The sequence below is a fragment of the Condylostylus longicornis genome, unplaced genomic scaffold (genome assembly GCF_029603195.1).
Source record: "Condylostylus longicornis isolate FDR11 unplaced genomic scaffold, ASM2960319v2 ptg000044l, whole genome shotgun sequence".
NCBI classification, from domain to species: Eukaryota; Metazoa; Arthropoda; class Insecta; order Diptera; family Dolichopodidae; genus Condylostylus; species Condylostylus longicornis.
In genome coordinates, this window is record NW_026578013.1 from 209,870 (window position 1) to 226,618 (window position 16,749).

Genomic DNA, 16,749 nt, shown 5'->3' on the forward strand with positions numbered 1-16,749 from the left:
GCAAGAAATTTTCATCAAAAAATATTAATATTAGAAAATTTTTTAAAAAACGTGCTTCGTTCAAAAAAAATTCAAAGCAATTTTATTTGAAATTCCTCATGTATTTTGGTAAATTGTTACAAAAATGACCAAATAATCACATTCTAGCGAAAAAGCTTGGATACTCTCAAATGTATCTATATTCTTTTTCAAATTTCATGCAAAACTCCACTAGAAATCAACTGGAAATACTGTGAATTCAAATAATGTAGTGATAAGTTCTCAAAAAAATGTGATCCTACATGATTTTCGTAATTAGAGAACTTCTTTCTATTTTTATTATGAATCTATTAATGAGCTAGCAATTAAAAATTTTTATATTTTTTATAACACTAAAATAATCTAAGTAGGCATTTTTTTTTTTACAATTAAAATTTTCATTTAATTTATTTAATAAATTTTTTTTATTATATCAAAAGGTTCAAACGAAACCTATATGATTTGGATAGAAAAAATTCTATGATGGCATTGGGATTAAATATTGAAGCTGGTAAAGAAATTTTTAAATAAACTAATTTACAAATTATAAAAATTCTATTTATAGAGAATATAAAGGAAGAAAATGTTGAAGATCCAATATTAGATGATTCAATCACAAGTCAAATAACACAAACACCAAATGAAACATTAATCAATAGCAACTTGAATAACAACTCTTTTGATGATAACGATTCAATTACTAAGACATCAAATGTAACAACATTCAATATACCCGATAATGTACTTGCTTTACTTTTTGTTCTTGGAATTTGTGCAATCGTATATGCCTGTAAGTCCTTATTCTTTTTTGCTTCAAAACCAAATCTTTACATTTACTCAATTTAATATTATAAGTTATTAATACATATGTATATGTGTGTATGTATATTTGAAGTAACAAAAAAAAAAATTTAAATACAAAATCAAATACAATTTTTTATAATGGTAAATAAACTTTTCAATATTTACAAAAATATTATGTACAAAGAAAATTTTGTATAATAAATACTCACTTAAATACATATTAGGTTAAACACACATTATAGGGTTTAAGACTATAATTTAAAATAGGAAGGGGTAAAGCTTATGCAAATAAATAAAATTTTTTAAAGCATTAGTATACATTTAATACTTACAGCAGCCTAATCGTATATCTCGCTTCTTTACTCACTTTTTATTCACTTTCAAATCAGAATTCCTCATTTTTCTAACGGATATTTCATTTTTCCGATAAGATTAGTCATTTTTTCAATTTTATTTTTGTATTTTTTCTTAAATTTTCAGTTGAATGTCTCACTTTCAAAAATAAAGTTATACGAAATATTGAATAATTCACTTCTCACTCAGAAATTGCATTACACAAATATATGATAGTTACTCACTTTCTACTGACTTGCAGAGTAAAATAAATACCGAGAGACGATCATACCCTTGGTAAATTTTTCAGTCATTTAATGAGAATATCAAGTAAATTTGGATGTATACTGCTCTAATTTTATGTTCTAATTGAGTTTATTCAAAGTTCTAACGTAGGTGCACATACTTTTGAAGTTTCAAGCTCAAATAAATAAAAATTATTTTCCAATTGCAAAAAAATATAGAAGAAATTATTAGTCCTTGTAACTCAAAAAAGTAATTTTTAATAATTAACTTTGAAAATTCATTCAGAAATCTTGATACTCGTATAATAAAACTTTTCGAAGTTTTTCGAAATACTGCCTCAGCAAGATCAAAAAATCTAAAACACTTCCTTTTACCAATTATTTTGAATTTTCAAAGATAAGAGTTTTCTCTTATTTCCTGACTCAATGTCGTCCTCATCTAAACTAAAGTGAAATGTGCTTTTCTGTATGAACTTTCTATATGAAATAAGTATGAGTAAATTTTCGTACTTTCAATTTTTCCTGAAAGCAAATATTTTGATTCATTTTTTTTGGATTTTGTGCCAAAATCACCCATTTATTTATAAATTTTTTCACCTGAAAACTTGGTTCCCTTAGGGTTTATAACATCGTAAATTCTTTAATACACATACAAGTAAATATATATATATCTGATGTTATTAAATAAGGTTAAGCTTTTAGACTTATGAAAAATACCAAACATATTGCAAACAAAAAAAAAAAAATTATATTTATAAATTTATATTTATAGAAAAGTTTAACTTATTTACGATTAAAATAATTTTATTTTAACACGCATATTTTTGGATTAAAGGATATTTTATTTTTTGACTTGAAAATTTAAGATGACATCTGAGAAGATAATATTAAAAGGATATTTTATATAAATATAAAATATTATGATTTCAAAATTTCATTTACTTGGCGTTACTTGATTTGTTTTTAAGAAATAAAAGTAATAAGACACATTCTAGCCAGCAAGCTTTCTTTTAAAAAAAGACAGTTAATTTTATATTTCATAAAGAAAGCAAATTAATGTTTCTTCATTTGATTTTGGAAGGTTTCATTGTACAGTGTACAATATTTAAAAATACGGAATATTTAAAAATACCAGTTTTGTAGGCGGAGGCTCACACAAGCGTGGTAGCTAGAACGATAGGAAGCGGACGAAGGCATTGTTAAGATAAAGCAGGGCTGATCTCAGCATACTGGTGAGGGTGCTGTTAGGACATTACCTCTAATCGAAAATAGCTACGGCGAATATATATCGTGGATGTCAGAATATTGCGAAGTTGGAGGATGTGGAACATGTTGTTTGCGCCTATCCATCTGTGATGTGCAAGAGGAAGTGTATAGTGTTGATTTTTGTTGTAGTATGTTTTGTGATGGATGTTATGAGTGATGTTTTTTTTTTTCTCCCCGGGGATCGAGATCCTTAAGCCCCCGTCACGTCGACTCATAGGATCTTTTGTGATTCCCATCCCCTTATATGAGCTCTATACCTAGGCCCCTGATCTTTATTTAATTCCAATTTGAATTTCCCGTAATTTTATTCCTATACATCACTTTTCGTATCAAAGCTATTAAGAAATTGATAAAAAGTTCGAATTTATTTTAAAGTATAAATTTTTAACTTTGAATTCAATGTAATCTATTCAAGAAATATACTAATTTACGGCCTCGCAGGCTTTTATTTTAGAGCACGCAAGTTTATTTTGTTTGAAAACTTCAAAGTTTTGATAAAAATAAGTTCATGTATAAATTACATATCGTATATTGGGAGGAATAACGGCACAACTCAAAAATATAACTTCGACTTCCGAAATTTAAAGTATTTATAGCGCGTAGAGTGTAAATTACTACCGAAGTCTAAAAAACGTTGGTATAGAACTATTCTACACAAGTATTATTTTGTTACAGAAGAGCACTATAATATTAAAATAGCAATAAAAGCAAGTTTTCGACTCAGCTTTTTGACTTATGTCATTGTTCTCGCAAACGTGCGATGTAATAAAATGACACATAACTATTTTGAACTAAAAACCATTTCATAGTTTTAATATTGAATAACAACCTTTTATTATTAAATATTAAATTAAAAGCAAAAAAATATTGAATACGTTAAGAGAAAAAAAATCCATTCTACTCTGAAAATTATCAACTGTCAAATTAATATTGTTCCATACCGCTTCCATCCTTTTAAAAAATAATCTCCAAATACACATACCTACCTACATAATATGTACATAATATGCTTTGATGCCAAGTTCAGGAAATTCTTGAAACAAAACCACATAATTATATTTTAATTCAAAATGAAATACTGACAGAAAATAAGACTTACCGTATATTATTATTTTAATCAAAATGCCAATTTAAATTTATATTAACACATAAATTAATTTTGTATACGTTAATTGTTTCTATATACACAACTATACAATATATACATACAAATTTAAACGCATGGGATCATAAACATAAAAATGTTATTATTACGATATAGAACAATGGGTATGCATACAACGAGGTTAAATATTAAAATGCCTCCTATAAAATCCTTTCAAATATCCTCCTTTTAAAATGAATATGTATTTTTTTTTTGTTTTTCTTAATAAAGGTTTATTGGGTGTCTTGTCAAAGCCAGCTATGAATGAAATTTTTTTGGTTCTTGTCTCTTACATCATTATTGGAACATTTTTAGCAATGGAAATTGCCTTAGCCTATGTTGGTTTGCCACGGTAAGTAGATATTTTGTTTATGTATAATACTATGATATAAAACTTGTATATATGTAGGCATAATACTATGATATATTTGTGGATAATATAAGAATATTACAAAAGCACTTTTAATGTATATCCTTTAGCATTACTGAATTGAAACTGTTTACCTTTTTCGGTATATTTCTAAAGAAAAGAACAAAAGTTCAATAAAATTTTTAAAAAATGGCAATGATATTGTTATACTAGTATAATCATATAAAAGTTAAAAAAATTCTTCGTCGATAAAATTCTATATAAAAGAAGAATGACGGTAATTGAATTTTTTATCAGTAATTTTACCAATATTCCCTAACCTTTCTCTTCAAATTCTATTCCTACAAAATTGATATCTCTGAGAGTGATAATATTAGAAGGAGAAGAGGAATAATTTTATGAATATTTAATTATTTAGAACATTAATTTCAAAAATACAGTGATAAAGAAATTTTCACTAATCAAAAATTCATTTTGCTTGTGTAATTTTCTGAAATATTAGAAAAAATCAGAACTATTATTTAATGTAGCTATTTTTGATTTGTTAATGACATTTGAAATCATAATTTTTGTAATTAATTATTAAATACATGCAAATATAAAACAAAGGATGTCAACAAAAACAAAGAAAAAAATCTCAACACGAAGTTGATTTGTTTGGATTGGGGAGAAGACACGATTACTGAAAAATTACCATTATTTATTCATTACGGTAATAATTGTATAATTACCGGCTGCGTTGTGTACAATAAGGGTATTGCGATCACATCAAATTTCGCATATCGAGTTTTCGGGGGAAAAGCACCTCTCCATGGCAGGGAAACATAAATAAACAATTGTTAAAGAGAAGTCGGTCGGCCGGTATGTCTGTTCTCAAGTATATATCTTAAGTTCGGCTGAACGGATTTTGATGAAAGTTTATATATAAATTTATTTTGGCTACGACACGCATGAATCAACTTTTAAAATATATCAGATTTTAAATTTTTGCACTTATAAAGACAAATAATCAACCCAATTTCCTTGAAATTGAATATTTGAAGTAAGGGTATTGAAACAATGAACTTATAATGGCAATGATAATAAATTTTTTTTGATCGCTCTGGGCTCGGACACTGAATTAGGGACCGATTTTACATTTCTTACCATATCTACGAAATTATTTAAATAGAATTTCTTAAAATTAAATATTTGAGTTTTGATTGTTGCAGAAACTAACTGACGAATCAGAAAATTTTGAAAGAATTTAAATGGTGCAATGCAAAACTCTAAATTAGTTTTAATTAAAATTCTAGGACCCAAAATTACATGTTTCTATAGGTAACATATATTAACGAAAAACTTACTTACTTGCTTAAAATTAGAATAAAAAATTTAAGATGCATTTTCATAATCTTCTTTTGCTAAATTAGACAAAACACATAACGATCAGTTATTCGGTCTACTCCGAATTGCGCCCTTTACAAACGATTATGGTTTATAAAACACTAAATTGTTTCTGTGATTCGTGAAGAAAAACACTAACTGTTATTATAAATTCTCTTTGCCTCTTGTTGTTATAGCAATTTCCATCTCAGACGTTAATTAGAGTGTTACTTCAATATGTGAAAAGTGAACTTAGAAAAAAATCATAACAACGCGTAAATATAAATAATAAATTTTACTATTAAAACAAAAATCACTTTTAATTAATTCACGAACAAATAATTTTAAAAAATCCAATTTCCAACTTATCAATAACTTATAAATTGTTATTTGAATTTTTACGTAGGATTAACTCACTTCCTTTAGAAAACCCAATATAATAATAATAATTAAATATCCTGAAGCAAATTACCGCAATTTAGATTAAAAAAAAAATTGAAAAATTTTCCAATATACACAAAATTTTCAAGTTATTTAATTTCAGTAAATTTTTTTTTAAATAAGTGTTTACGTGATTTGAAATCATAATGACGTTCGGATTATAGAATTTTAATATTATTAAAGATTAAGTGATTGAAAAAATATTATTAATTTTTTAAAAATAATTTAATAAATTAAACAACAAGACTGCTATGGAGTCCAATTATTTAATAAGAAAAGAATGTAAGCATTATGACAAGCTTCTAATTTTTCACACTACTATATAACCTTAATATTATGCAATTGATTGGTAATTTTGTATCAGTAAATTTGATCATTTTATTATGACAAATATTCCAAAATTCGGAAGCGGCAGACCATAAGAACTTTCTAAAGATAGGTAGTTTTTAGCACATTTCCAAGGAAATTTTGAAAGAGTTGTTTATTAGTTCCGCTTTGCCCACCCGGCCGTTCGTCCGTGGACATGTTTACAAAACTTTTACATTTTTGAAGATAGAAAGCTGAAATTTCTATATACACATCTACCGCGCCATACCTTACTTGAAATTAATTTTTCGGCACCGAAAATCCGCTTTTTGCAAAATTTTGATATCGTTTTTTGATTCTGGATCGCAAATTTTAGGAATCTGAAATTTTAACAGCTTTTAGACACCATTAAATAGCTCATTTCGTTAGAAGCAATTTTTTCCACTTCAGTCGCTTCTCAAGTTATAGCCTTTCGAAATTTGTAAAATTCGAATTTTTTTATATATTAAAATACGAGTATATAATTATTTTTCTTAACTCCCGCCATTAATCCTTGAATTATGTTAAAGTTTCCTTTATCCTTCTAAGTCCCTCCCTTATTGGAGGGAGCTCCATCTTTAAGAGCGTTGTGTTAATGTCTCTCTCCATTTTTTTTGGTTTATTTCAAAGACTGAATATATCGCTCATCCTTAAGGTATGCAATTTTTGAAATATATTCGTATATGAATGAAAAATGAGCTTTCCATAATGTAGGAGATTGTTTTTAGAAGGAGTATTTTCATTTGTTGGAGAGAAAATTGCTACACTACAAATCCTTGGTTTGACCCAACTTTATTATTCTCAATTTTAAATTCTTCAATATTTAAAAATAAAATTATTATTTAATTAAAAATTTTTCACCAATCAAATTAAATATTTAATAAATGTTAATTATTTTATAATTAAAAATGACGTACGTTTATGTCGCTGTGGTGACCTCAAATTTAAAAATAAAACAAAAAAAAACAAATTCAAATAATTTTAATTATATTTTTTATACATAAGCAATAAACAAAAGTAAATATTTATTTTTAATAAATTATTTTTACAATAAAATGTGACGACAAAAAAAAAAAAATTAAATATTTACTTAATTAATTTTATGTAACAAATTTGAAATTAATTAATAATTTAAAGCATATCCTTATACTGCCCCTATTTTATAAAAGTGCCATCTCCTCCCTTTCCATAACTAGTCGCTACGTCATATATTGGTCAGTTAAAATTTAAGTGAAATTAATTTTATAATTAAAATTTAAAATTTAAGTGCATAATGGTTTCATTTAATATTAATCAAATTTAGAGCTACATATATTAATTCTAAAATGAAATGGAAAAATTAAAACTTGTAATACATGGGGGTAGAATATGTCAATATTTAGATGAAATTTTAATAAATTATATTGCAAATAGTTCATTCTTTTGCCTAGACTTTTATAATTCAAACATCAATGGAAAATTTTTATTATTCATCCGATTTACAATTTTCGGTCATTAAATTTTAACAAATTTTAAGAATAATGGAATTCGAAAAATTTTCTTCAAACTTAACTTTTTATTTATTTGTTTATGCTTGCTACAAGCCCATTCACAGTAATTTAAAAATTAAAATACAAGGGCAAAATTATGAATTTAATATGCAGGCTACATTAAGCTCAAAGTACGGAAGTATAAATGATCGTGAAATACTTAAAATACCTTGTAAGATTAAAATTCATATTGAAATTACAACTAACGTCTCCATTATTTAATTGTTACCAAATTTACAAAAATTTAAATAATTTTTAATTTTTCAATTAATATTTTATTTATTTAATTTTTAGACGTTGCGAATTATAAAAGCAAGTATTTATTGAAAAAATAAACTTTGTCAAAAGTTGCAACACCCCCTTGGTCATATTAAAATCAAAAATAGTCTGGCTCTCATTACAAAACTTAAACATTCGATATATCGGTTCATGTATACTATAATTAATACGGTGAAAATCTACACTGTTCAATATGAACTAATAGTTCAATATTACTCAATGAATTATCCAATACTCGAAGACTAAATTTACTTATTAGAAATGGCGATTTAATAAAACCATTGAGAAGTTGATGAATAAAAACTATATCAGAACCTCGTGCCTCCTAACAAATGAATCCAGGCCCTGTCGATTAAGTTCATCATCATAAGAAGGACACTAATCCATCGGATTCAGACTATTAAGATCGAATCGAACAAATCTTTTTTGTTTGGACGGAATAACCTCAATCCAAACAATGTGAGACACATAATGGGAAAACCACACCTGACTAGCATATTCCAAAAGAGGTCTAACGAAAGTCACATAAGGCGAAACTGTCATTTTCGGGTCATTCATCTTTTTGTTATCTTTTAATAAAAAGATACCTTGTTCATCTTTTAATAAAACAAATCATTGGGTTGGCTCTACCAATAATATTGCCCATGTGAAACCTGAAATCAAACTTATAAAATCACATAAAGCACCCAAATCTTAGACAACCTTAAGCCTACTACAACTACCTATATTGTAGGCAAAATTTAGAAGAGTTCCTTTCCTGGTGAACGATATAAGTTGACAATTTCCACTATTAATAATGAGATTAGTTTTTAAGCACTAAGTAGTTAAACTATCCAGATCACCCTGTAAGTTACGTGACTTCTACATGCAAGCTATTCTTGTGTATATCATCAGCATTAATATTAATGTTACTAAATTCTATGGTCTTGTCGACATCATTGACAACAATAACAAAAAGTAAAGGATCCATGTGACCACTTTTCATTCTCAAATTTTATCAAAATAATAAAAATTCTGATAACTCTATTTCACACAAATGATTAAAGTTATTTTCTTTCTAATGTTTTCTCCTGTTAAATTAAATGACACCCAAAAATATTAGTCATTTTAATCATTAAGGCAAAATCGATTACTGTTCCTATAATTAAGTAACTACACTTACATATTTAATTATTTTAAACTATATCCTTTAAGTAAAATTACACAAAATTAATTTTTATCTCTTATATCTCTTTTATTTCAATTCACCAACTCCAATATTTCCCATACATGTATATCAATATAACAATGTCAGAAAATCATTTAATACTAGTGGAGGCTGCGTTATATTTGTATATATAATTTATACAATGTTACCGGTACGTTTAAGAGAAGCAATGATTGGTGGTGTTCTATTATCATTAGCCCATATATATGTTTCAATATATAGCACAAAAATATTAAGATGGGAACAGGTAAGTTTTATATTACTTTTTAAATATAAAAACAAAAAAAAATAATTAATTAATCGACAACATATTTTATTACTGATTAATTTAATTTTTGCATATATACCAGAACATAGCTATAATATAAACATTAACATTCACCAATACAAATTACATTAATATTACATTATTCATTATAAATATTTATGTATGTACAAAGCATCCATTATAAGAAACCGAATAAATTTCCCTTTTAATCATTAAAATTTTTCTTTATAAATTATATCTTCTATCTTTTCTGTGCTATAGATTGCTAGCTCAATTTTTGCATTATTTTGTACAAATTTTGCTGGTATATTTACACATTGGCCAAGAGAAAAAGCGCAACGGAAAGCTTTCATAGAAACAAGACAATGTATTGAAGCTAGATTGAAAACACAAAGGGAAAATCAACAGCAAGTAATTTTCTATTTATATAAAAAAATGAAACCAAAAATAAATATTATGATATAAAACAAAAGAGAAACAATAATTATAAAAAGGAGAAAATAAAATTCTCACATTTATTCATTAAGAATTTCAACATTTCAACATTGTAAAATTACATAATTACAGTATACAGGTTGAATTAAAATTAATGAGCGAATTATAGTAGGCAGAACTGATATTTTTGATTATCTAAGGAAAAAAACATACAATATCAATTACTTTTGTAGTTATAAGGTTTTTTTTACTTTGCTCTGGTTATATACGAAATTAAACTTTACATTAGAAACTCAACGAAAAGAGAATCAAGAAATTTGGCCATTAGAGCAAGTTATAAAGCAATTTTTATTTAATATAATTTCATGGACGTGGTTCGTATTCTAACACAAATTAGTAGAAAATTACTTCTAAATTGTGCATTAGAACAGCATTACACCGCAAGCCACACATATTTATTGTGCTAGCCCGCCAGAGTGCTAGGCACGTCCAACAATATAATTTTGGGGCGCCCCTTCTGATTAATTCGAACAGTTTTAAGGGTTCAGCAAATCGAATCACTGTTGCAATCCCTTATCTCTCAGAAGATATACAACGTTTTCACACCGCTTCACAAGATACCCGTGAATATTTTCACTTGTAAATTGTGAATTTATAAATTATTGAAGAGAGATATGGGCAAAGGAACTCCTCCCCTCCAACCACCGCAGCCAAACATAACTTATTATAGTCTTCCCATATTCAGCTTATAGCACCCCGGTTTCAAATATCCGGAAAGCTCTCAGGAAGTTGGACATGAATTCCCAAACACTGCACTGCTTCAACTGCGCGATCTCCATTTTTAATGGTTGTGTAGAAAGAGCCCGCACTGATTAAGAACGAAGTTGCTTCCTTCCTCACCAACATGTTTATCATTTAATTTGCTTCTACGCTTTCATGTAGTGATGCTCAACACAATGTTACCCTATCGTATTTTTCTAACTTATATAAAATTCCTTAAGAGTGTCTCATATCGTAGCAGAAGATATTAAAACTGAGTTCAGTTGTATGGTACAAAGTACTTAGTAATAAAGTAAATGAATAAAGTAAAAATACTAAAAAATTTCGAATATTTTTGATGAAAATCGTAGTAAAACACAAAAAAAAACATCTCATTGAATTTCAATTAATCTCAAACCAAATTTTAACAAAACCTTGAACTTATAATTCACCGTATAACCTCTCTGTAAAATATATTTCACCCTGTATACTTAATTATCTTGTGATTATACAAAATTATATACATATGATTGTTATACTTATAACTTTCTATCTTTTATTTTCTCTATATAATATTCCCTTGATTTTTCATATTAATATTCAACTACATTTTTCATCAAACTTCTATATTTTATAATATGAACAAAATAATGATTCTTTCAATGAATTAATAATGAAAATGATGCTGATTATGGATATTCTTTTATTCATTTATATACTATGCTATCAACAATTACGATATCTTCATATTATACAACAAAATCAAAATTAAAATTAAAAAAAAACAAAAAGGAACGTCTTCTTCTATCAGTATTACCGAGGCATGTTGCAATGGAAATGAAAGATGATATAGCCGGTCAACCAAGAGAAGCACAATTTCATAAAATTTATATACAACGACATGAAAATGTTAGGTAAGATATGGGAAGATCAAAATTATACAATTAAAAATTTCTTTTTTTAATTTTTTGCTCCCCCATTATTAAAACGCAGATTCTGTTCAAATTACAAGGTTATTTAAATAGAAGGAAAAATTTTAAACAGAAAAAAAAAGGATAATGAATATTTTATAAAAACACTCAGTTTCGAATTTTTTTTTTAATTTTTTCTCTTTTGACTTAAAGGGAAATACATAATAAGAAATTCGTTTTAATAAAAGTAATTTTTGTATATAAATAAAATGAATAAGATTATAAATTATATTAAGGTTTGAAGAAAGAAATATTTTAAATATTTTATTAGAATAATTCTGAAATTTCATTTCAGATTCTAAAATAATTTCTCTATTCGTACTCTATTTTTTCTCTATTAATAAAACGAGAAAAAATAGAGTACGAATTTGTTATCCCATAGCTGATTGGGACAGACTATGACTTTAAATTTCCATATTACCATATTAATTTATGCAAAATTTCAGTACTGTCTTTTCAATATTTTCTATATGAAACGAGTTAAGAAATTTCAATGATTTTTATTACACTACAACAGCCCTAATAATATCCTTGTTTTCACGAGATTTCATATTATAGTTTCAATAACTTTTGAGATAATGCTAAATAAATTTTGTAGTTGTTGAACATACGTTCGTAAGGGTATAATAATTTATGTATTTCTAATATTTTAAAAATTATTATTGGCCCGATTCAAATATCTTATTTCATTTCTAAAATTCCTTAGAATTAATTAATTTGTAGATCATTTAACATTAATTTTGTAATACAATAATAATACAATTATCTCTACTATAAGAAATTACTGTAATACTGCAATATTGGTAAATAGTAAAAGCTAACTAATAATAATTGCAAGAATTTTCTCTCTATAAGAGAAAACTGCTATGAATGGAACAAAACCTGAAATAGTTTTTCATAATTCATTTTCTCATAAGAGGTGTGTAATAAATTTTGGTATAAAATTATAATTTTAACGTCACACAAATGTTATAGTTGATCGCAAACAACAAATTTTTATTGATGTCAAATAAAATGTTAAGCTTTATTTCTTTTGCAATTTTCCATCCGTGCTACTGCGGAAAGCATATAAGTTTTTGTTAGTACAGTTAATCTTATAATAAATCCCTGTAATGTTGTCTGAATTCCCAATACTATTTGTTCGAAGTATGAATCAAAATAGTATGAATATTTGCAGACACAAAAGCTTACTTTATTGGCATTAATTATAACAATTCGCTACTTTTACCGTAAAGAATAGAATTTTCTCTTTCAATTTTTATAATTTGGTTGGAATGCTTTTGTTACGCCCAAATTTTTAAATTGTCGATTATTATAGAATTCATAAATTTATTCATATAACAGTAACCACTAATTTTTATATTAAATGACTTTTCTATCTTATCATAATAAAATAAAACTACGACAAACTATGACAGACTACGGAAGTCACCTACTTAGTTAAAACTCTAATGACTCAATGAAATTGGGGCACGACTATCTATGATATCATGCACTACCCCTTTGCTTCTCCTAGGAGTGAAGAATGAAAATAAATCTTACATTTGTGTTCAAATAAGGGCAATTCTTGAATTTAAATGCAACAATTTTCTACACTATCGTAACTAAATTACAAGAAAGAAAAAAAAACTAGTTTAAAATTAAATAATGTAAAACGAAGAAATTTTTTTTATATTTCTATCACCACTCAGCACAACTTTATTATTCCAACAAGTAAACACAAAAATTAAAATTAATTTCCTTGAATTTATAGAAAAATTTTCTTAGAGTTCGGTCCATTTATAGAAAATTCTATAATATCAAATCTGATTTAAAAATTTATGAAAAACTTTTCCTGATAACATGAATTTCAAAGTCGATAAATTATTTAAATTTTGTAATCATAACTACATTGAAATCAGTAGAAAATAAAAAAAAAATTCTATAGAATTCTATATTTATTATTTTTATTAATAGTGAAGAAGAAATTTAAAGAAAAATTTTTCTATTCTATATAAAATTTTTATGTTAAATAATAATTTGTGTATGAAAAAGTTTTCAGGCACATTCAACAAATGAAAACTTTTTAAATCAAATTTTCTCTGAATGTAGCACAATTTATTTTTCAAGATAAGTAACATAAATTTTTCAAACTAGCTATATAAATTTGTAACCTCAGCTGTCTGCACTGCTATGATGTAAAAATGATTATAGTTTTTTTGTAAATTTTTTGCGAATATTTTTAAAAATTCTTAGAAAATTAATAAAGGTTCAAAGAACAAAAGATATGTTGTCCAAATATAATTTGGTATTTTCAACTTATTTCGATTTTATACAGAAAATTAAGTTTATGAAAATTGCATATATTAGGGCGTAAATATGACTTTACAAAAAAAGTTTAAATATTATACCGTAGAATTGATGATATTTTACCGTAGATTTTGCTTCTATTTAATTCAAAAGTAAATGTTTTTTTTATCTAAAATTATTTCAACTCTTAAAACTTAAATAAAGAATGAAAACAAAATTCCGGATTGTTTTTATAAGAATAACTAGAGCCATAAGCTCTGCAAGACTTTCGTTCTAATTTATACCAAATTATTGAATACGGGCTCTTTTGCTTCAGTTTCACATACATTTTCTCTACACTACTATTCAAAAAAAAATGTCTGGTATGAAATCTTCAACAATCCAAACTCTTCTTCTTATTTGAACTGTTTGAACCTAATCTGAACAACAGCAATATTATTATGTAGAAAAATAATAGACCTGAAAGCATATTTATTGCATTAATATTCTCATACTCCAACCTTATTTTAAACGTTTAATAAATATTCTTTACTTAGCTGTTTGTGCTGCTTAAATCAAGAGGTTGGAAGATGATAAAAATACAATTATTAAAACGTCACAAATTCTTACGCATTTCTTAGAACATACAAAAGTTCTATTTGAAATAATCAATAAAATAATGACAAATTCTTATCTATGATTGATTTCAAAACTAATATACAATATAATAGATATTATAATTAAATTTGAATAATTTATATTTAACTTTTTCAATAATGACAAGATGAGAACGAAATTTTTTTTTTTCATTTCCACCTTCTTCACAATAAAATTTTTTTTTATTTCCTATTGATCAACACCATTTTTCTATTCTGCTTTCTAATAATTTCTTTTTCTATTTTAAAATTCTATGTTACAGTATACTTTTTGCTGATATCTGTGGTTTCACAAGTCTTGCGGACCAATGCACAGCTGAAGAACTTGTAAGACTTCTAAATGAACTATTTGCCAGGTAAGTTTTTCTTATAAAAAAGTTTTTTTTTAACGATTTTTTATTATTTTTATATTAAATTTTTTTATTTTTATATTTCGTATTTTGTTTTGTTACCGTAATTTAATAGAATAAAATAAAATCGTAAATTCTAAATAATAATATTTACGTCAATACTTACTGAGTATTGATGAGATATCAAGTATATATTTAAACACACACATATTATGTACATACCTACGTATAATCCATATTGGTAGTATTCTTTAGGTTTGTAGAATTGAATGGTATAGCATTATGAAAAACGTATAGAATTGCACAAAATAAATAAATAAATAAATAAATAAATAAATAAGAAAATTTTATATCCGGGGCTGGTGTTCTAATAATATCTGTAAAACAAGATAAAATATAGATACATGGGGTAATAAAAATGTAAAATAATTTTGATTAAATTTGCAATGTGATTGCAATGATATTGGCAACGACACCATGTTTTTTTATGATTTGTTTTTAAAAATATTACCCTTCATGTCTCCTCTTATTATGTAAATCGCGAATAAACTAATTCAAAAATAAATTTGTAAATTTTTTCTATTGATAATGAAACATTTGCCACAGCAGCATTTGGTATGCTTGTATTATAGTATATTTTCCCCCCTGTTTGTGAAATACTCATTTAAAAAGGGAACTCGGCAAATGCTATCATATTAACAGTATCTATAACAATATTTCTTATTAATGGCTCTTTGCTACATAGTACATTTATCTTTGACTTCCTTATTCCTTCGAGCAAGTTCTAGATCCCGAAAAAGGCTCATCATTCAAAGGTTATCACAATTGATTTAATAGAATTATTAAGAGAATATCAATACTCTATCTCAAATTCGTAAAAGGAAATTACCTGTACCTGAATTATCTGAAAAAAATATTTTCCTGCCACTCGAATAGGTCTCAAACTTTTACAACGATTACAACAGATGAATTACGGATTTAAACAACAACAGGTTACATGTGTCTCTACAAAATTGTACCTCACATTTTGCAAATTATTTTTCAATTCGGGACATCTTAAACATTATAAGCTCCACTGCAATACCACAGGAAAAATTTGTTTGAAAATTAATCTAATTACATTATTTGAAAATATTATGTATTACAGCAAATCGTTTCCTTATTTAGTATTTAATAATTCCAGTATTGATTTTATGAGTTCTAAACTTAAATTGTTAAACAGCCACAATATAGAATTTTACAAAAAATGAGTTTCATCAACTAAATTTTTGTTCTCCTACTCTTGATCATTGAATCATTGAATTATGATTAAATCTTCACAAAATCTAGCGCTTTCTCTGTTGTATTCTTTATTTTAAAATTTAAAAAAAGCTAAAAGAAAAAGCAATGAGATGTCAATTTGTCACAAAAAAAAAAATTTTTTTTTTCCTGGAAAATTGAAAATTAAATAGGAAATTTAAAATTGTTTGTAAAATCTTTAAACCAGATAAAATTATTGTAAAAGTTTTGAAAAAGAACAAAAACAAAAAACAAGTAAAAAACCCTTGCGAAAATGTGTTTTTAATACCACCATGTAGAAAGCAAATCACCTGTATAACAAAAAATTGGAACAAATAAAAAATACAAGAAAGAGAAAGACCGTGATGTCTGATGGAGCGTTTCAAATAAAACGTTGAATTTTCATTTTTGTTTGTTT

At 25.8% G+C, this 16,749-nt stretch overlaps 1 protein-coding gene across 3 annotated transcripts in view; it reads left to right on the top strand.

The window, feature by feature from the left end:
• Nucleotides 1-16,749, top strand: part of LOC129610136 (uncharacterized) — a 136,532-nt gene that overhangs the window by 100,501 nt on the left and 19,282 nt on the right. For all 3 annotated transcript variants that reach the window (XM_055522523.1, XM_055522524.1, XM_055522525.1), the window contains exons 8-14: nt 459-529; nt 584-808; nt 4,042-4,162; nt 9,434-9,593; nt 9,876-10,025; nt 11,601-11,722; nt 14,967-15,059. In XM_055522523.1, the coding sequence (XP_055378498.1) occupies nt 459-529; nt 584-808; nt 4,042-4,162; nt 9,434-9,593; nt 9,876-10,025; nt 11,601-11,722; nt 14,967-15,059 (942 nt within the window). The remainder of the gene's footprint in view (nt 1-458; nt 530-583; nt 809-4,041; nt 4,163-9,433; nt 9,594-9,875; nt 10,026-11,600; nt 11,723-14,966; nt 15,060-16,749) is intronic.